Source organism: Nipponia nippon, unplaced genomic scaffold, assembly GCF_047370975.1.
Source record: "Nipponia nippon isolate SJK-2023a ecotype South Korea unplaced genomic scaffold, ASM4737097v1 scaffold_5, whole genome shotgun sequence".
Taxonomy (NCBI): Eukaryota; Metazoa; Chordata; class Aves; order Pelecaniformes; family Threskiornithidae; genus Nipponia; species Nipponia nippon.
In genome coordinates, this window is record NW_028262369.1 from 13,924,880 (window position 1) to 13,947,266 (window position 22,387).

The 22,387-nt window shown below is 34.4% G+C and overlaps 1 protein-coding gene across 8 annotated transcripts in view; it reads left to right on the forward strand.

Moving 5' to 3' along the window:
* Positions 1-22,387, forward strand: part of SDK1 (sidekick cell adhesion molecule 1) — a 424,191-nt gene that overhangs the window by 39,300 nt on the left and 362,504 nt on the right. The window contains exon 1 of one of the 8 annotated variants that reach the window (XM_087732488.1): positions 5,638-5,654. The exons of the other annotated variants lie outside the window; for them this stretch is intronic. Coding sequence (XP_087588614.1) covers positions 5,651-5,654 — 4 coding nt within the window. The 5' untranslated portion in view covers positions 5,638-5,650. Of the gene's footprint in view, positions 1-5,637; positions 5,655-22,387 lie in introns of those variants that run through there. 8 annotated transcript variants of the gene reach the window in all.

Genomic DNA, 22,387 nt, shown 5'->3' on the forward strand with positions numbered 1-22,387 from the left:
TAATGAATCTGAATACTGCATGTTGTCCTTCTTTGGGTGTTTCATCAGACTTCGCTTCTGCTTTAAAAAAATAAATATTAAGTGTGCAAGCAGTCTAGGGAAAAACCAACAAAAGCTAAAATAAGGCAAATCAGAAGCCTAGGCAAGGCTCAAAATGGGTAATTATAGAGGGCTTCCTCCCTCTTTCTTTGAAAAGCCTTTTATTTATTTGAGTGCTATTGCAAAATTGAGTTTTGAATGAGTAGTTTGTGGCAAAAAGTTGATTTTATTAGGTAGTATTTAAAATATCACAGGTTTCAAAATGAAAACACTTGTTTTATTCAAGTAACAAAATTAGATGAAACTCTTAAATCTTAGCAATGGTATTTGTGGAGAGAAAGATTTCCTCCAAAGAGCGCAATCTGACGAGAAAATTAATTCATCCCTGAGAAGGAATCATGAGACTTTCGCAGCAAAGTGTCTTAAAAAAGGAGATCTTGAAGACATTTCATTTGCAGGCAGCGAATCTATTCACCTAAGCTGAGTGCTTTGTTCTTGCAATCAGAGCAATCCTTAGAAGAAGCAAAGTAGAAAGGAGAAATTCGCCAAGCAGGGAACAATCTTGCTAGGCAAAGTCATTTTCCTTTCTGAAGTGTTCCCGAGTGTACAATCATGGAGAGAATGGTCCAAGAAATATATTTTTGATCAATAGAAACACAGGAAAGCTGGCTGAAAATTCTATACCTGTTTCTCCCACTTTTCATTCCCTTCTATTAGTTCAATAGAAGAGAGGCATAAATTCTCAATTGCATAATTTCATTAAGCTTGTTTTTGCCAAGTGGAAGCTCAGAACCTCAGTAGAACACATGAAAACATCGTCGGTCAACAAGGAATTCCAGATGTAATGGAATATCCTGACTTTATAAATTGTAGTATCTCACCTGATTTATGAGTTGTGAATTCTGCTAGCCTCTAAACATAAAGTAAAATGAATCTGTGTAACCAAAAGGAACAGTGTTATGAAGATGTCTTGGGATTGGCAGGCGCTATAATACTGGGTTGAAGCCCTCTGATATTAGATGAATCTGTGATTATTTGAAGGTGGTACCGAATAAATGATAAAAATGTTTCTACATTTAAGTAAGTAACTTAGTTTTCTGTTGGTGTAAATTAAATGAAAATTTGTGTCCTGAAGTGGTTTAAAGAAAGGGGATCGATATTTGAGTTAGTACAATCTCAGTAAACAAATTGTTAAAAGTGTTTGTTCTAGAGAGAAGTAGTTAAGGATTCATAGGAGTATGAAGTCGCTGATTACTACCTGCTGGGGTTGTACTTTGTAGTCTAAGATAATAATGAAATAGGCTTTCTGCCTTAGCATTCTTTACATTTATGAATATATATCAATGAATAAATTTCATCAGCTTCTACAAGGGCAGTGAAGAAGCTATGATAGCACTGATCCAGGGACCTCAGAGGTTTACATAAACATCAGTTGGCAATATGTGATTAAAAAGTGGATCTTAGGGCTAGAGTCAGGGTTGGGGGGGGAGGGAATCATGTTTCAAAGCTATAAGAGCTTACCTTAAGATCTACAGTGAGTGTTTTTCTTTAACTTAGCACACATTTTTCCTCACTCATAGTCCTAACTCAATAATAATGTGATGAAAAAATGTTAAACATATCATTGAATTATTGCTGCTTATGATTTACTGACACACAAAACACCATCTGTCAGTCTTCAAAGGAAGACTCCAGTACTACTTTATAAGAAATTCCTGTTTTCTATATTTTATATATAAATATTTTGCATATTTTTAAACATTTTTTTTTTCAATCTTAAGAGATGGAGAGTGAAGTTCTTTTTGACTCTTGTGTAAAGAGTCATTGCTGCATAGCAAGTATTCTACCTGACAGTATGCTGAAAACATAAATGAAAATCATGGTATTGCAGATATCAGTAATATATGAATATGCATTTTATTGTTAAGTGGACAAGGGCAAAAGGCAGAAGACATGGTGAGGATCAGATCTGGTTATATTTGTAGCACAAAGAAAACGGAGGTAATGAAATGAGCAGACGTAGGCAAACTAAAAGGTCATGGGATAAACTTAAGTTCAGAACATATTGCCTGTCAGCAAAACATTTCACATGGTGTTTACTGGAAGAAAATTTTCATTGTTCAATTTGAAGTATAGTGAAGTTATTAGATATTAACTGTATCATGCACATTTGTAACTCCTTACTTGCAAAGTGATTCTGTAAGTCAGCCCATCAGTTTCCAGTACCTGCTTAAGGAATGATACTTAGAGGTACATCAGATTACGGTATTGATTTTAATTACTTAGAACATGTGGAAGGAATATGTATTTTTATGTTTGAAAAAACCTGAGGCCAATATACTTATCGTATTTTGATCTTATCATCTTAACCTTTAAATCATCAATATAACCAACGAAACATAAGACAACAATCTTTGACCTTTCTGTATTCTGTTAGTGTTGTTTTGGGGCTTAAAAATCAACATACAACTGTATGAAAATTAATAATATTATATTGATTTGTCAGATCAACTAAAAAGTGATAGCCAGAAAGCTGTAAGATACAATTTAGTCCTTTTTAATAATAAAAAATACTACAAACAATACTTTTATATTCCATAGAATAAAAAGCCTATAGTAAATCATTGACACATTATTTTCTCAAGCAAATGTCTGTATAGTTGATGCTTCAATTTTAATTATAGTAACACTTAAATATATTTTTTTCTTACTGTTATTTTAATGGTACCCTAGTCCTTTTCTTATTCCTGTAAGGTAAAAAAAAAAAAGGCTGTTACACTCTATAATTTAAATTTCTGCTATGTTATTAAAAAAACAAAAAAAAGACACTGTTCTTTCTTGAAATACTTTTCTAATGAGGTCTAAGCAATGCTTGTTTCTCTCCCCAGTGAATTTAAGTTTTGTAGAGACTCTTGAAAAAATGGCACTTTAAATATGCAAAGGCAGGATCTCAATTGGTTTCTTTTCTTATAGGATTTTTTCCAATTTTATAGTATCAGATCTTCCCTTTCAAATCTTTGAAACAAAACAAAAACGTCTCCCGCCCCCCACCACTTGTAATAATCTCTTGAGCCTGTAATATGATGCTTTTCAGTTAAATTGTCAGGTGAAGTGTTGCCCTTCAGCTGATTGAAAATATTTGCACAATGTTTCTGAGCTGGAGTGTGTGAAATGGTCAGTTTTTAACTGTTAGCAGTTAATTCACATTGTATAAATAATTCCTTGTGTTTTGGACAAGTGTCTGTATGCATCATTGTGTACTCCTGAAAAGTTTAGATCATGTTTTTTATGCTATTTAACCCTTACTAATAGACAGTGATATCTTTCACCAAGTATTTGTTGTATTCAATAATACTGGCCTTTTGGGCTGCATGGATATGTGAAAACATAAGTAGATTGTTGCATGTTTCAGTGTTAAGTATTGATACATTTATCTACTCTGCAGTTTTTTTCCTTGCTTTCTTTCATATGCAGCTCTTGACATAACTACTGCTCTCCTGTGTTTCAGTACTTGTTTCAGTTCAATTGCAGAATGTTATAGAAAGCGTCACAGTTGTTCTTGATACTTGGAAAAATCTTGCCAATGTTTTGAAACATTTTTCCAAAATTTGCATGTTACATCAGGGACCATTTCAGCCAGTGTTTATTCTGTGGAGTAAGCTTCTAGTTTAATTTTATAATTCTCCCAACAGTTTAGATTTAAATTTCTATTGGTGCTCAAGTCATGGAGCAGGGACTGGACAGTGGTGCAGTGCCCTGACTCATATCAGAGGACAGTCACCCCGGGGCAAAACTTTTCTGCGCTCATATTTTCTGCCACGCAGTAGTGAGTGTATTGATTTTCTATACTCTTTTTCAGCACAGGTAACTTTTTTTTTTTCTTTCCCGTTTCTAGACTATTCTACTTCTAACATGGAAGCCATTTATTTTTCCAAAGAAAATCTGTGTAGTTCCTGTTATTTTCATTGTCTTCAAGTCATTTAATGGAATCCAAGTAGCCTGTGCCACCATATTGCCACTGATTGTTTTACTTTGTTAGCTAGATTAAAACTAGCATAGTGTTCTTACATATTCCACAGTCATGCTTTATTTTCCTGTGTAGTTATTCCTAATCCTCTTTAAGACACATTAATTATGAAGAGAAGTAGCCACACCATAATTTAATGTGCTTTAAGACTAGCTTCCTAAAAGCGTGATTTTAACATTTCTGAGTATTTATTTGCAGAAGTACCGTTAAAAATATGAAGTGGTTGAGTTTTATCCAAGTTGATCTATGTCTCTCATTGAAGCTCCGTGTAGCGTGCTGTTTAAATTTTGTTTGTTGATCTTTCTAACACCCATCACTTCTACCAGGGAGTCCCATTACATCTTCTGTATAAAGCTTTTTGTGCAATAGCAAATTTTATACTGAAATGTAGCTACATTTCTAGAACCCAAAGGCAGAATTTTGCTATGAAGTTGCTATATGCATAGATAAATGAAGAAAAAAGAATAAAAATAGACTTAATTGAAACTAATAGGAAAGAAAGCACAAAAATTCATGTTTAGCTTTATGGCTGTTTCCAGTCTTTCAATGTAATCTCATTGATATCTCTCAAATTAGTATCTTCTGCTATAGAACCAGATGTCATCTTCACATAATTATGTATGCAGCTTCTAAATTCTTTCTGGAAACAACGTTAACTACAAGATTTATTTCTTCAGTTTTACTATATGATGTACTAAATTATATATTCATAGAGATATTAAATTTAGATGAACACTCTCTCTGGGTTCCTTTACCCTTGTTTAGATGTACTGACTGCTCTAGGCCCTTGAAGGAACTTAATTCAGCTCTTGAGCAGGTGCTAATTCTCAGAAAACAAATTGGCAGGTAAGCATGAATTTAATTTACTATATTAACTGCAGAGGGTAAAAGTCTAGCCAGTGTAAATATAATGCTATGCATGATCACGATTCTTCAGCTTGTCCTCCTCTTTCTCTTCCTGGCTTTTTTTTTTCCTTTTCCTCCGGAGAGATACCCATCTATATATATGGAAAAGTATACACATATGCACACGTGTTTGTGTGTGTCTGTATATACGTGTGTGTGCATGTATGTCTCTTGCATTTGCCCAATATTTCTGGACACAGCTACTGCTTAGTGATCAGAGCTGGACTGCTGCATACTAGACAGTCCCAGACATGTTAACTCTGCTCATTGGTAAAAGCTAAATTTACTTTTGGACACCACTAGACATTTTGTGCAACTTCAGTGTTTGCTATGTAGAAAGTCTAAAATTTTAGAAAACTATTTTATGGACTTCCGTCTGTATTTGAGTCATGCATACTGAGCAAGTTCAGAATTTCTAGGAAGCTTTGAAATGATTTCATGTATTTTGTGCAGTGGATGCCTGAATCTTTCTGTCTGGAAGATTCTGTGTATCTTAACTGAGCCAGCTGTGCTCTATAATCTAAGTATATGGCCCCCACACTTGACATCTTAAATTGTTAATTGAGGTGATTATTGAAGTGATTACTATGAGTCATGGGAGACTTCTGTAGAGATACAATATAATTGTGTTAACTACAAACCACTACTTCTATGGAAATGTTGGGTCTTAACCGGCAGATGGGTAAGCACATGCTGCATGAACACTAACATTCAGGTCTGGGTGAAAAAACATACTTTAAGATTTTCTAGTTTTATGACTTGTTTCTTATATTTCTGCAGTGACCCCTGATTTATTGCTGCTCTTTGAAGCCCATTTTTGTTAGTATTAATTTTTAATGGTCCTAATCAACCATAATCTAAAATTTTTGTATGGTACATATTACAGCAGTCTTGGTGACATCATGTTTTCAAAATTCAAAAGATGAAGCACAGCATGTTCTGTGTTATCATAACTTTGCCTTTTGTTTTGAACATTTGTTTATAATTGTTCCATTAAGTATGATTTTTTTAAAGGATGGTGTTTGCATTACTGAAATGTAATAATTACAGAAGCCACAGTTAGAGCTGCACAAGGTTTTTATAATCAATGCATAGAAATATGCAATAAAACTATGATAAAATATGTGAATACCTTTGTAGAGTTTGGCACAGTTTTGGCCTTCTAGATATTAAAATACTATGTTTCATGTTCCTGCATTCATAGCGAATTCGAATCATATTCTGTAATTATTTTTTATTACTTAAATATTAGCATTCGCTGAGATGTCAGTCCACTCTAGAGAGTAAAATAGATAATCATTAATGTGATAAGAGTGATTTTGGTCAAGGACAGAAACATGGTGAAAGCTTTCCATACATTGTAATCAATTCTATGTGGTGTTAATAATTTGGGAGGGATGGGAAGTAGTCTTAAGCTATGTGTGTCTATGGAAGGAAGAAGAATAAGAAATAAATATTAAAAGATGAGATGTTTTTAAGAAATCTTCCCTTCTAGTACCCCTTTGTTGTTCACATGATGCATACATACAGGTATTTTTTTCAGGAGGGATGAGAATGAATTTTTTTTAGTAGCAAGAATAAATGGCAAAAATACTGATTTTTTTTTTTTTTTTTTTAATGAATAATGAGGGGAAAAAGAAAAATCTAATTAAAATACTGGAAGTTTGAAATGTAGAATTCCTGGAATGTTTGTCAGTGTTTTAATCAGTAATTTTACCGGAAATTGGATTCAGCAGTAACATTTGCTTATGATACTACTATCCATTCTGCTTATGCCTATCCTTATTTACCTTGTCCCTTTAGATGTGTTCCTATACTTATTTCTGGGAGTATTCTCTGAACTGAATCAGGAAGCTGATTTGATTTAATCATTCCATCATTTCTCTTTTTTCTTCCCCCCCCCTTTCCCAACCTGGATTAGTTCCCCAGTCACATTCACAATGCAGCCCTACAAACAGTTGTGCAGTACACAAGTGAAGGGCAGAATGGGGACAAGAATGAGTAGTAGACTAGGAGGAATGGAAAAACCTTAAGTCAGCATTGCTACTGAGGAAAAGGTATGTGGAACCTTACCCTTATTTTAAATACCACAGGTTCTTTCAGTAATTACATGTTCTGTAAGCTAATTCTTGAGACTGCAGTACATATCATGTAAAACAGGAATTATGAATGAATAGGATTAACAACAGCTTTTTCGCACTGTCATTCTGGTCAAATGTGAAAACCGTAAGTGTAGGGCAGTATTTATCAAAAAAGAAAGATTGTTTTTTGATTACAGCAGTGATTAAAAAAATTACTATAGCTTAAGCTAGTTTTTCCTTATGATTTTTATGGAGATTCACAGATTTATTTTTCATTAAAAAAATGGTTTGAACACTGTGAAAGCCCTTAAAACTATCAATTTCTGATAAGTTAATATACACAAGAGGAAAAATCTTTTGTCATAATTAAATATCAGTTAGCTGTAACTTAAATGAGTTTGACATAACAGAGCGGCTGTGTTGTTAATGCCTTTAAAATTAGAGTGTTTTCAGTACCTTAGTCTGCCTATGTTTTCTGTACATTCAACTGCCTAAAAGTCAAATCTAATATTAATCTGGGAGGTGGAAAAGCCTAAATTAAACATTTCATGGAATTGCCGTTGTTTATGAATTTTTGAAGTTTTCTGTTATGGTTTTCCTGAAGCAAGCTTGAATGTTGTGTGGAAAGAAATTACCAGGAAGTTGTTACTGAGTTGTGACAAAGAGGCTGTAAAGGTCATATGTAAGAATATGATTAGATTTCTTCAAATGAAAGAAGAATATGCCCCGTGAAGGCAGAGTAGTTTGAAGTGTATTTTTTAATATGGGGATAGTTCATGATGACGATTCTGATATCTAAAGGAATCAAATGGATTATTTTTATTCTTAAGCCATTTCTTTCCCCTGTGGTCTGGTCTTTAAATACAGAAGTTAGAAGGTTCAAAACTTAGATCTACAACAGTCTGTTCAGTGAATTATGCTGGACATTCCAAGAAATGTGAAATAAATTTGACTAATACCTTGGAATCCTAATTTTCCCCTTATCAGCTGTACTTTTAAAAGAAGTGCGCTTTCACCCCCCCAGAATGCCCAGAGGAGACTAAGAATGCATGTTCTGGGAAGTCTCTATTTTAGAAAAACGTATTTAGGGTATTAATTACAATATAGCAACATTTTTACTTGTAGTATTTGTTTGTTGTGTTTGCACAAAGCATAATGTAGAGTAGCTTTGTGATTGTATTCTTAATTTGCTAAATTCTGATGACCCAACTCAAGCAGAGTTATTACAGGTAGTACAGACAGAGAGGGATCAGGATTCTGTAGCCGAAGAATCCTCTTGTATGTAAATAGTACTCACTGAAGATGCTTTTATAACTAGATAATTTGTGATTACAGTTTAGGAATGGCAAATTGAATGGTGAAATCCAAAAATGGGACAGAAAAGTGACTGTTCATAGGACATTTGGGGTTTTTTATGGACTCAGAAGGACTATTGCCCAGTTCATGGTATTATTTAAATTTGTACTTAAGACCAGCTTTGGAATTATAGAGGAGCTAAAGGCACATAAACCTTCCAAATTAGTCCCTGCTTCCCTTTTCCTTGCCCTTCAGCACTGTTCCTACTGTAGCATCGTGGCTACTTTCCAGTTTCACAACCCTACCTATTTGAGGAAGCAAACCGCTGTGCAAGAGCTTCTGGAGTGTGTATCATACCCCAAATTAGAGCCGTGTGCTTAAGGTCTGTTCCTGTCATGTGCCTCAGTATCACCCATGACTGTGTATGAAGCTGAACTTGCATTGGGACTGTGTCTAATGATGCCTGTGTCCCAGGGAAATCAACTGGACTTAAAAATTTTATGAAAAGCTTTGCTTAATGGATGGACTTAATCAAAGTATATACTTTAGTGTTACTGAATTTGCATCTTTAAAAATGGGTCTAAAAAGAACTCCTTGGAATTTTTTAGTATGTTCTTTGCCTATTAGCTTTTGTTCTATGTTTTTACATAGCGGGGCAAACTCCCTTGCCTGTAATGGGGAGTTGTATGTGCAATGATAACGTAAGCTGCAGAAATAATGAAAATGGATGTCAGTTATAGAAAGCAAGTTCCATTTGTGTTTATGTCTTAGTGAGGAAATGAATTCCTTAAATACTTGTTCTTACATATTTCTTTTGAATCATTAAAACTAACAATTAATTTTAATTAATAAACTGGTGAACAGTTTTTGTAAGTTCTCATAACTAATTTTTATAGAATATTCATGAAACTGATTTTGGTCACTACTTAGTGTAATTGAGGTAAACATTCAACTATTCTTTGCTTATTTGTTCAAAGATGGAGAGGAGATTTAGTGTCTGATTCTGCTTTGCACCTATATGAAATAGGTGAAGAACAATACTAAATCAGATTGTAGGGTTTTTTAATGATTGAACTTGCATGTACTTCACATAACTGAAAATAGCTACCTAGTATGCAAGTCAGTGAAAATTCACTCTGTTATCCCAGCGCAATTTCAGTTCAAACTTTAGTACATCCTTAATTATGGAGTCACATAATATTTGCCCTCAGATCTCTTTGTCAACTCCATTTGCTGTCCGAAGTTACAGATGTCAGAAATTTGTACATGTCATCAATTCATTTGTCATAGTTGTTGTATGTTAACATTAAAATCAAGTTAGCTAATGTTGACATCTAAATTGCCATCTTTAGGTTTCAGAGTCAATAACAGATTTCAATTAATTTCATACTGATCTGAGATGTTGTGTCAGGGTGATGCAGATATAAGGAGGTCAACACTGGTTTGTACTTGCTTCACTTGTTGGTTTTCTTCAGAAATAAATAATGATGAAAACAAATGTTTCCCAAATGTAATTTTCACAAGTGAAGGTTTATGTTGATGCTGGAAGGATAAGAAAGAGCTCTTCAAGTTACAGCACGAGGTGGATTCTGATTTAAAAAAAAAGCAAAAAGGGAAAAGTGAGGAGGAAGAAAAGAAACAATTTAACCTATATCCTGTTACTGTAAACTTATCAAATTGTTACTTATTAGATAGTGAGCGTATAGTCATTTAGACAGATTATATAAACAAGAAAGCTAACAGCTACAATTACATGTTTCTTAATTTTTAAATATAGATTTAAGATTGTTAGCACGTCATTACTTGTATTCATGTCTCAGTACAAGATACTTTTAAATACAATTTAGGGTATTGCAAAAAACCATTTTGAATCATGATGTTTTGAACAAATGTTACATTGCTCAAACAGAGGAAAAGCAGAACAAATATAGTAACTTGTATCCATAAGATTCGTAATGAGCTTTACTAAAATTTAACACAACATGGAGTTCTGTGGTTGTGCTTTTTTTTGTTGTTGTTGTTCTTTGTAACTAAAGTAATATGTGCGCAACTGGAAGAAAGGTACCAAAACAGTAAGAGACTGAGAGGTGGTTTTGCAGGCTGAAAAATAGTGTATTCTTGTCAGTGTTATTACATGACTGGGATCAATAACTGCAATATCAACAACTGCACACCCAGTAAATGATCTGAATTTGAACAGTCACACCATGTCTGAGTCCTTTAAATGTTGAGATAATTATCACTCATTTTTTTAATCAGAAGCAAAAGTAAAAGCTATGCTAGAATTTTGAAAGAAAAGGTTTAGCATGGCTAACTTTGCTGATCTTTCTTCCAAGTGTAAAGAAGTTGAGCTTTCAGCTTGACTCTTTAAGAATGTACAGATAAATCAATAGATTTATTGTACTGTACCTTTCTTAGGAATAATGAGGTCAGGAGTTTGCAGAACATCATGGTTTCTTTTGTAGTTTGTATTCTGAATATAATTCTAACAAAGTAGTTATTTATATAAAGCTCTTCAGATTTCCTAAAAAGAAATGTGTCTTTTGGGGTGGGGTGGAAAAAACAACCAAAAAACCCCCCAAAATGGCTCTGATGCACAGGGAAACATGATATGCATATGGAAACTTGGAAGTTGTTTTAAACATAATAAACTTTATTTACACTTACAAAATGTATACATGCATTTGTGAAGTTACCATAAGTTTTATCTTGTGCTGGAAGCCCAGGTGTTCCTTTCCCTGATCACTGAGTTCTTTATAGAGTTCATAGAGCACGTATTCATTCTGTTATCCAGTGCTGAACAATTCCTATAGTAAAGAAAAGTGGGTGCCAGTTTTGGGTATCACCAGTATGGTAGGGAGCCCAGCTCATGAGGGTAGCTACTAACTAGCTGACTAGCGCTGCTGTTTCTTGATCCCATTGTCTTCTGGCTGCTGATGTAGCCATGCTGATTTAGAATGGATGTGGAATCCATTCGAGTGTAATCCCACTTGTACCAAAGCTGATCTTAATACTGCTCCTCATTTATATACTACCTGCTTTTTAGCCTTTTCTTTTTTTTTTTTTTTTAAATGGTAAAAAATAAAAACCTAATACTTAAATTGTGGTCTGCAAAACATCTGCTGGCACTAGAAGAGAGCAGGTCAGTAATCTCATTCCAATTCTTTTTTTTTTTTCTGCTTCTTAATATGTTTACTTTCCTACCATGCAAGAGGTCTCTGTTATTGATCCTGGGATATTGTATAGTCAAAAAACAGATGGGGTATTGTCTGAGAGAGTTGTCAATGAGGTATGGTACTTGTTTTAAAAATAAATAAATAAATAAATGAGTGATGTAGTAAGAGGCTCTTAAGTGGGAATTAGATTCTATGTATCTGTCAAGGCCCCTTTCTGCTAGCAGCACAAATGAGTAGAGCAGGCAGCTGAGGGAGGAAAAAACAATTTGAAAATTGCAGTTACAATTAGCCAAGTAGAAACTTTGTTGTTAGGTTTAGCCACACCAGTTCTGTCAAACACGTCTACACGCCACTGCAACTTCCACAAACAACTGTAAAGAGAGGAAGACAATCCATGGATAATCACAATTTCTGTTTTCAAATGTGCCTTATTGGTATAGAATTCTGCTAAATACGTACAGCCAGCTCTGAGAGAGAGACACTGAATACTCCCTGGGCTCTTGGTGTACTATGGTGGATCAATGTCAATTAGACATGCCTTTTTATGGAGAAAAACAGCTTGGTTCTACTGCCATGACATTGCTCCTACTGTTTAATAGTAAATCTATTGGTCTCTGTGGAAGCAAACTTAAGTTTTTCACTTATTTTGTCTTCTGTTTTGCCTTTAGAGTGGGATGTCACTTCAGAAAAAAAAAAAAAGTTTTTTATGTTGAATTTTGTAGAAAAGTTTACAACAGTTGGTTTAAAAAACAAAAAAAGTGCACTATTGCTGGATGTCTGGGAGTTTATCGGAAGCTTGTGGTTTTCCAAATTGCAGACTTGGAGAAATATTCTGCTCAGTAACCCGGAAAGAAAAAAAACCACATTCCTGTATGAATAATATGAGGAATTCCTATGTAATGAAAAACATATAGGTGTTTTTTACATATTCAGTAGCAACTGAGTAGGGCTCAGGTAATTTTGTTGGGGAAGAAAGCGAAGGAGAACACAGAAGTAAGAGGTGCTGGTCAGGTAAGATAGCAAAGCCCAAATAGATGGAGTGAATTACAAGCAACTATTAACATTTGAATGGGTTTATCTAGGGAAGACAGTTACCAGGCATCAACTTTTAGCTATTGTCAGCCACCAGAGGGAATTCACATGAATTCACTGTGATTCAGCTTGAAAAAAAGAACTGATATGTCAGAAAATCCTGTTAAATACTTGCCCTTCCAGTACAGCGAAAGAAATGAAATCCAGGACAGTGTGGGGGGGAGGGCAGTACTGCTCATACACGTGTGCATTTCAGTTTTCCATTCTGTAAGAACACTAAAATACTGCATTCTAGACAGATCACGTGTTGGCTTGAAAAATGTCCCAAGATGGGTAAATCTTGGTCAGGATTCAGATTCTTTTCTGGATCTGAAGAGCCAGAAAGAGAAGCAAATGCTAAGACAAGAACTTCGAGTTGCACAGCCCTGAGTTCTCTTGGAAAAAAAATAATAAGTGGGCATAGATCTCAGGTCTTATGGTGTACACTCCCAGTTTTTATGGTGTACACATTGTGAGGCACGGAGTTGATACATTTCCCCCTTCCCACTGTCCTACAGTGAGACAGTGGGGAAAATAGGTGCTGTTCCAGATACACTTTCTATTCTTTTGGTTATAGAAGCCTGGAACTCCAGCTGTGCACAGGGGGCGAAGGAAATAGAAAAAAAGAATTTTTTCTCTAATTGTTAAGGTATCCAGGCATTTGACAAGGTTAGGATGCTGATAGTCCATGATAGGAAAAAAAAAGAGATACCCATCAACTGGTGAAGGAAATAAAGGGTGAAAAAAGTAAAAATTGCATTGCGTGCCTTAATGTGTCTTCATACTTGTGTTAGAAGAAAGTTAGCTTATATCTAATTAGAAGTTAACATAGCAATAATTTTGAAAGGCAAGCATGTGCACACAATGAGCTGATGTCGCAGGAAGGAAATGACAAGTGCAGAAGAGCATAAATCAACCTCTAGCTGAAATCTCTTGGTTTTCAACAGTGCATGAAGGATTTATAAAAATGTTAACCCTAAAGTAGTTCTTAGTTGTCAGATTTTCTAAGAGGATGTTTGTAGCTTTGGAAGTCATGAATTGGGTCAAAGGTAATTCAAGATCTTTAAATTTGTAAAAGGTAGGAACTTAGTGATATTACATGCAGTTGATCTGCTTAAAGTAGAGGATTTGTACTTGACTGAAGTCAACTGAGCAACAGCTCTGCACTGATTCAGTGAACAAAGGAGACCTTGCATGTTAGTAGTAGAAATAAGTATCAGTAATGTAAAAATTATGTATGTCTTTATTAAATTTTAAGTTCTAAATGATACTCTCAGTGAATATTTTAGTATTTGCATTATCAATTACTTCCGTATTAAGTCCATAATTTTTGAACTCTGAGGGTGTACATTGAATTGACTTTTTGAACTTAACGAATTTTAAACAAACAGAGCTAACGGAGACTAGCTAGAGTAGTATTTACTTTTTTGTTTGATGAATTGCCAGGACTGGGATGCTAAAGGGCATCACAGTGCAGGGGGTTTCAATACCTTTGTGTTCTTTCTGTGTTTTTATTTGGAACTCGCTAGTTCCTGTTAAAGCAGTAATCATTTTTTGGATGCTGAAATTCCTACTTCTTAGTGAACCAGTCCTGTGTTTTTTTCGGTGTGTGGGTTTTTTTTTTTTTTAGTGTATTTTAGTTTTATTACAAGTCTTGACAACCTGGTATTTATCTTGTGTTTGCTTAGGCTTCAAATTCTGTTTAAAACAATAGGTCTATTTGATTTGAGAGTATGTTTTATCTTTCACACTACTTATTGTGTGGGATGAGAATGTGCCACGTTGGAGTACCTTTACAGTTCATGTTGTTGCAATATCTTTTCTTCATTTCATATGAAGAAGTTCATGCCATTTGTGTGGCTTAAAAGCAATTGCAGTGAAAAAGGTGAGTCTCTGGAAGAGCTTGCCAAGATTCATTTTTCGAAGTACTCTTGGTTTTACTCATGTACTGCTGTTTTATAATCCTTATCGGAGAGAATAGATTTGATATAAGTACTGTTTTTCTTTGTGCTTTCCCACTCTTTTATATTCACTAACAGACTATTCTAATAAATTAGTAAGATCCTAAAGCCTAGAAGTCCTTTTATCTCCCCTTTCCTCTTTCTTTTCTTTTTTTCTTTTTTGATCTATGCTAAATTAGTAAATACATTGTTCTGTGTCATCGGGTAGAATCTGTTTTTTAAAAAATGAGGAAGAACTGCAGTTCTGGCTGGCTTTTTTTTTGCAATGCGGCTTCATCTCATTTTTACCTGAAACCAGCAGAAGATTCTCCATGCGAATTATGTTTGGCACAGATTTAGGGTTGTGGCTGCCAAGATTACTAACAAAGTAGATGGAGAGCTACTCTTTTGCCATCATTACACAGTGCACTGTACCTTAATGTTAGCAGTAGTCTACTGCTAATGTTTCTAAGGACATGGGTTGAGTTTCAGACAAAAATGTTGTTATCCTGTTTAAGCAAGTTGAAGAAACAATCTGCATGTGAAAATACCTTAGGAAAACTCTTCATTTGAGAATCTTGATTGCTGTATGTTGTAGCAAAGATTGGTTGGTTGATTTGGATTTTTTGTTTGTTTTTTTGCCTACCATAAACCTTTTAAAGATTTTTTTCAAAATATGCTTTGTTTTTCTTGGAGTGAGAAAGAAAATTAGATTGGAGCCCAAGGAGTTATACATTACATATAATAAAAAAATACTTAATATTAATATGAATGGCAAAGCCAGTTTAAATGCTTTCCTCATTGTTACTGGGCCATAAAAACTATAATCAGAACAAGCGTGCTGTAAAAACAAACTCTTGTTCAAAAGAATTCCTTTCTTTCATTTCAGAAGGAAGCCATCAGTAACTGTATTACTTAGCAATTATAGGGAAATCCCTTTTTGTTTAAAATGGTTTATAAGCTTGAGCTAATCCTTCAATGGTCTGTGGAAACAAACTGAGGAAAAAAAAAAAAAAGCGATTCAACCAAAACTAGAGATTAATGACAGTCAGAACTGACAATTAACTCAGAATTCTTAGTCTTATGTCTCTAGTAAGACTCAGAATCTCCGGTCTTGTATGCTGTTCTTCTGTGTTTTTTAAATGAATATTTGATACATGTTACTAACAGGATTAATAGAGAAAGGTATGAAAACTTTTGATTTTGGTAGACTACATGCTGGCAAGGCTGGCTCTTAGACAGGAAGCTATGAAAGAACCAGGGTACTTTGTGTTGCATGAGTGTATTTTATGTGAGTTGTTGGTTGAGTGGGTGGTTTCCTTGCCAGATTGGAAAGGCATTGCCAGTGATGATTAAAATGTCATATAATTGGTTTTATAAATCACTTCAGAGGGTACCTTTATGACTAAAATAGATTAAAAAATAGGGGCATTTCAAAGAATTCGTGTATAACGCTATCACATTCTCGCAAGTCAGTAGATTCCACACAGTACTCTCAAGCATATATAAATAATTTAGACTTACACTGTATGTCGTCGTACTTGGGTGCAGGCATCTCACTGCAGTGCCTACCAGCCTGCCTTCCCCCAAACTGTTAAACTGAAATATCGCTCAGCTGAACATATCTCGTTAGGAACAGAAACCACATTATTTAGATAAAAATTTAAGACAGGAGATGACTGAATTTCTTCAACTATAAAAGTGTCAGAAAGTTAATGATAGCTGACTTATCTTGAGATAAAGTAAGATAATAGTCCATTAAGTACAGATTAACAGGCATACTATATAAATATCTAGAAAATCTGCTTTCTGTATAGTTATGAATTAGTCTCAAAAATGCTCCATACACTTCTAGTATTCATTAAGAGAGATCTTAAAGTGATTCTGCCTTCTCACTTTTAGTATTGAGGGGTGTTATAACTTGGTCATGGAAGTTACCCTTGTGTATTTGGTTTTGTTTGTATTTAACTTTCCACTGAACTTCATTATGGTTGCATGATTCTATTCTTAAAGCATTGAATTACAGCCTAAATGGGAATAAATTTCAAGAACCTGAAACAGTTTGCCTCTCTTTATTTTAAAGAAAGCTTGAAATAATGATGGGAGGCCTCTTATTGGATTGCTCTGGAGCCGTGAAGGGAGAAAAGACTGCCTAAAATTTCAGAATTGGTGTATAAACTTGCTGGTGTAAATACCGCCTGCATCCTGGCAGCTTTCATGCAGGCTGTATTGGGCAGTTAAAGAAGCTCGTGAATACAGTGAAAAATAATGTTTTTGAAGTCTGTTGCACCCCGTCTGCCAGCTGGCTCAATGTTATCTCTAAAATGTTCTAACTTGTGAGTGAGACTACACAGTGGTCAGAAAGCTGTAACTATTTCCCACGCCAGCTTTTCAGCTTGCTGTGTTCCCCTGAGACGGGAGAATCTGACCAGTTATGTTTAACATGCTATGACATTTAAAAAACAATTTTAAAAACTGACAGTTACAGTTGTCCTTGTGGAAGAAGACTGATGTATTTTTCATGGGCTTTAATAGTCTCATGAAAAAATGAAATTACCTCTTAGGCTCTGTGCTGTCATATGGGTCAGGTCCTCCCCTTTTCCAAGCAAATGAAGCCCCTCTCTGTAGCCTCCTCTGGAAGTTTAGTGCTTGGGGTTTTAGATCTGCAATGTACTGAGTAGAAAAACATCATCCCGAGGAAACTGACAGTGCTGATACAGGATCTTTGATCCTTTCTCTCTCTAACCACTACAAGATGTTCTGCTAAAGCATATGCTTCTCTTTTTGCAGAGCCAGGTGTTCTGCATTCTATTGCTACTTGATTTTTTTGCTCATCTTCCACAGATAATGCTTCCCACTTCTTAAAATAAAAATAATAAATACTGTAAAACATTACCTTTTTTTTTTTTTGGCATCTCCTCTTTCTGTTTCATGGTAAGAGATTTTTTTTTTTCAAAACCTCTTTCATATTGTCCTCTTCATATCCTCTTTCTTTCTGGAAAACAGGAGACTTCAGGAAATTGGTATTTGAGGAAAAACATGGCAATGGAGGTGGCTGAAGTCAGATAAAATTAATTGAATGCTTGTTTGAGAGTCTTTATGCTTAAAAGAATGAACATAAAGAAAAAGGAAGTTGTGTGTAATATCTGCCTAACCTTCTAGGCAGTGTGCAATGCCCGTTTCTTCTCTGATGGAGTTTTGTTTTCTTTTGTAGAAAGAAACTCCCATTTCATGTCTTGGTTTGCTTCTGCCACAAATGCTACTGGCAGTTTACAGTCTTTGACTCATTACTAATTCCAGGCAATGTCCTTTAACACTTCAAACCTAAATGCTGGAGATATCCAACCTATAACTTTTTTTCCCATTTTAGTGTGGTTTATGTGATGCTTCTAATTTCCCTTTTGTTTATGGAAAGTGGTTTTGCAACTGGTTGCTTGTAAGTAGCAACGAATTCTAGAGTATAAGGTGACTGAGGGAGGTAATAAGGCTAACTTACTCATTTGTAATTTTTATTTTCTTTTTCTTCTTCTCAAAAGAGTGTTCTCTTACTAGTACTTTAAGAGATGCCACACTGAGATCAAGCATTTTAGATTTCCAGTAGGAAAAGAAATAGATGGATAGATAGAAAAGAATGGATTTCCCGCCGCCCCCCCCCCCCCCCCCCCCCCCCCCGGCCCCGAGAGAACGAGGAAAACTCCAATGGCACCAAGAGATTACATGCGTAATGCTAATAATGCAAAATCCTGTTTCTTTGGGGTTTTTGTCAGTTTAAGTTATATTTATCATATTTCTGTGCATTCTCAGTATTGAAAGTATTCATATGAAAAAAAAAAAAGTTCAACTGGCAAGAGATTTCAGCTCCAGTCTTGCAAGGAAATGAAGGGGAACTTCAGTTAAAAACTTACTGTTTAATAAGTCAGTAATGTGGTATTAGTCTTCTCATTTGTATTGGATTTAGATGAGAGAAATTATTATTACTGGCAAAAAAATATTTTTATCCTTTGTAGAACTTGCATTTATTAAAACAAACCACAACCACAATGTTTTTTAATGTTGTTAATACAGAAAGAAAGGCAGTTGGAAGTAGAGAGGTGGGCTTCCTCAACTTTATTTAGTAATTTTGTTACAGTTAATGATGTAACTACTTTTATTTTACACCATCTACTTGTGTTTCAAGATTGTTGAGTTTGTTATTGGTAGGACCAGATAGTCCATGTTTATGTTTGAAGTAGTAATTATAATTTTTGTGCCTCAAGGCTATGTATGGCAGGGTTTTGACATCATTGAACCTGAGATGGTTTATATCAGTGTACTTTTACTTTCATGTTAAGAAATTCATCAAGTATTTCTGGATTTGTTTCTAAGACAAAATTTCTCACTTATTTAGTAAAAACCCTAGTGGAAGTACGCTATGAATACTGTACAAGTTTTACATCTTGTTTTATGGAGCAGTGTGATGTCATTTAGAAATTAATTTGGTTTACTTTTTTTAATGCAGGATTAGCTATATTGTGTTCTGTTGTCCTTTCACAGTTGCTTTTACAGAAGGTCTAAAAGATAAATCTTGTCACACATATTGTGACTACTCCTTTGAAATGTGGTGATCCAAAAAAAAAAAGTATTCTTTCCAAGTGTTTTGGAGGATGTGAATTTAAGAAAGTTAATAGGGAATCTTAGTCAAATTGATCATATCATAACTTTAATTTATAGAATAAGTCATTGATTGTGACATCTAAGCTATAACTGAATTATGGTGATCACTTACATGGAGAATGTGTAGCACTGGTTAATGACAGGTATAGTGTACTTTGTATTCAGTTTGGTGTCATAACTTTCTTAAAATGTTACAGTACCAGTACCGTATCATTTCAATTTATACCCAACTGGGATATTTTAGAAGTATATTTAAGATCACAGCTTACCAGCGAGGTTGTATTACTTTGTGACTTTTTAATGTGGACAAAGGAATATGATAAGCTGTCTTTTTTCTGTTGTGGTTTAGGATTGCATATGATTCCAGCTTTTCAGCACAAATTCACATACTAGCTTTTCATTTTTATCTTTGAATTTTTGAGTCCTGTTTATGACACTGATATTCAAAGAGTGTCTTGATGTTTGAAGATGTGACTTCTATATATAATCAAATAAAAATTGGCTTCCAGAATTTCTGTCAGTGAAGAAGCAGAGTAGAACTGACCTATTTATATTTAATCATAACAATCTAAAAGATAACCTGAATAAAACTGCTTTAAATTACTGCAGTGGTATGTGGTGAGTGTTCTGAATGCAAACAGGGATATGAGAGGCATTCAGAATATAGGATACTTTTAAGCAAAACTTTTTGTATCCACAACGTGGTGATATGGAATGGATGGGTTTTGCTTCTCAATGATATCTGTGGACAGCATCATTCTTAATTACTAAGTACTTTCTGGAGTCCTTTGGTCATCTTTTTGTAATGTCCTCACGTCATATCTTTCTTACCATAAGAGTATTCTGTGCAATCAACTCCTGAGGAAAAAAAAACCATCGCTGTAGGAAAAAAAAAAAAAATACTGGTACTGCCATTAGTTTTGTTCTTTGGCCTTGAATACAGAAATAGACCTCTGTGTGTTAAAGGAAGTTTTTTAGCTTATTAATAGGCTTATGTTGCTTGTTCTCAAAATTTAAGGCCACCTAGTTTGAACACATTGAGTTACTTATAATGGTCATCAGATCTAATCCCTCTCTATCACGTTGCAGAAGTTTCTGAATGTGTACCACATATTCTATTAATCCACTGGAAATGTATGCAAGTGGTAGAAAAGAATGCTTTCTGGAGAAGAAAGTTATCTCCTGCTGAGTAACAGGGACAAAGTTGAAAATTTTGAAATCAAATATTCTTTGTTGCTATTAGTGTACTTAATCCCTCAATAAATTCCCCATCTTAAAAGAAAAAATAGCTCTATACAATCACTCTTTGTTTCTGTTTAAGATGCAGTACATCTATGTGAGATGTAAGTCACAGAGGTATAATGTTTCTCAAATTTGCTTACATATTACTGAACAATAAATTACTGTAATTAATACAAAATTTCTTGGAATACTGTTCATAGAAGAACACTGTATGTAATCATGATAGACCAGACTTACCCAGTTGTTTATGACAGAGCAGAACAATACTATTAAACCATCAGGTGTGGGAAGTTAGGGCCTATTTCAATCTGCTCCTCCTATCTGAAGCTACCTGAAGATTTTAATTTTTTTTTCCTGTCATAGAATCCTTTTTGTTTTTTCAACCTAGAGCCAGGAATGCCATGGTAAATAAGAATTCATTAGCCTTCATACAGGTTATGGCATAATATAAGTTGATAGCAATAGCCCAAATTTCAATCCAAATATATGATTTCATAAACAAAAAACATATGCTGCATATTTCTCAGTTTATTATTAATAGTATTCTACTTTTTCAACAAGAGCAGCCCTAATCTAATTATAATATATAATATATAGCAATCTAATGTATAACAATCTAGTATTAATAATAAAATATTACATAATTTAAGTGGTCAAAAATATATATTCTGATACTGTAACCATACCTCTGTGGGCAGATGATTATGTCTATAACAAGTTCAGGAGTTTAGATATGATTCCTTTTGATCTTTAATATCCAGTTTTCGATGGAGAAACTCCATAGTTATAAGCTAGATAGAAAAACATGTGAGAGCGCAGAACTATACCCTTTTGAAACAGATTTATTTTGAAGCAGCACATCTTTTGAATCCTGTTCTAGGATTAATTGAAAAAGCAGTGGAGTTGTATGGGAATGTGGAAGTCAAAATTGACCTAATAATTCATGATCCAGCAATAAAAACAAACATAGGTAAGTAGATGAGAAAAGGCGCAGTTCCTGAGATTGGTTGACTTGTGTTACACATTATTATGGTAGAAGAGAAGGGAAATAGGAAAGGCAAAGACAAATGTATGTTTTTTACTCTTGCTAATATAGCGAAACAACTTCAACCTAGTTTTTGGAGATTATTTTTGCGGTTATAAGGTTAGAAAGATTTATTTTGAAATGAAAGCTTTAGAATCTGTAGAAAATACTTCATCTTTCAAAGTCCAATTTTGGGGTCAAGTCACGCATTTGGAGCATGAAAATACTTGCTAGCAGGTGTAATTCTTACACAAGTAACCCTACTTTAATTTTGCTTTGACTTTATCACTGCCATTCATATTTGGAATTGATGTACATTTCTGCCACATCAAAAATAGATGAGAATAGGTTTGCAGTTTTTTTCTGGGAATAGCTGATCTGTTTTTCTGAAAATAATGCTGATTGTTGTTAATCAACTTGTCAGAACTGAATAGTTTTCTTCTTTATCAAAGTGAAGAAAATTGGGACACTAAATAACAGTCTGTGTGGAACTAGGACACTCTGGAGACATAGCTCCAGACACTGTAGAGGATTTTTTTGACAGATAAGCTGTGTGCTTAAAGAGATAAATGTTAATCTAATACATTGGAAAACAGGCAGATTACAGTGTACTGCAATGCATTCAAATAACAAGACTACGTTCTATGCAGTAGCTAAGTCTGTTTCATAAAACTCCACAAACTTACCATGAAGACCATGGCAGCAGCGGTAGACTGTGTCTCATGGACTCTTGATTCACGATCCAAACATTGGTAGAGTAAGCAACAGCTCAACTAACATTTTCAATATAGAATTTTTTTTTTTTAATTGGATTGTAGGGAGTTGAAAGAAGATCAACATAGTGCCTCTGTTATCTTTGTTCTCAGTCAGGCTTCTCTATCAATGTCTTTTTCTTTGCAAGATTCCAGAATAAATATTGTCTACCCTTACTA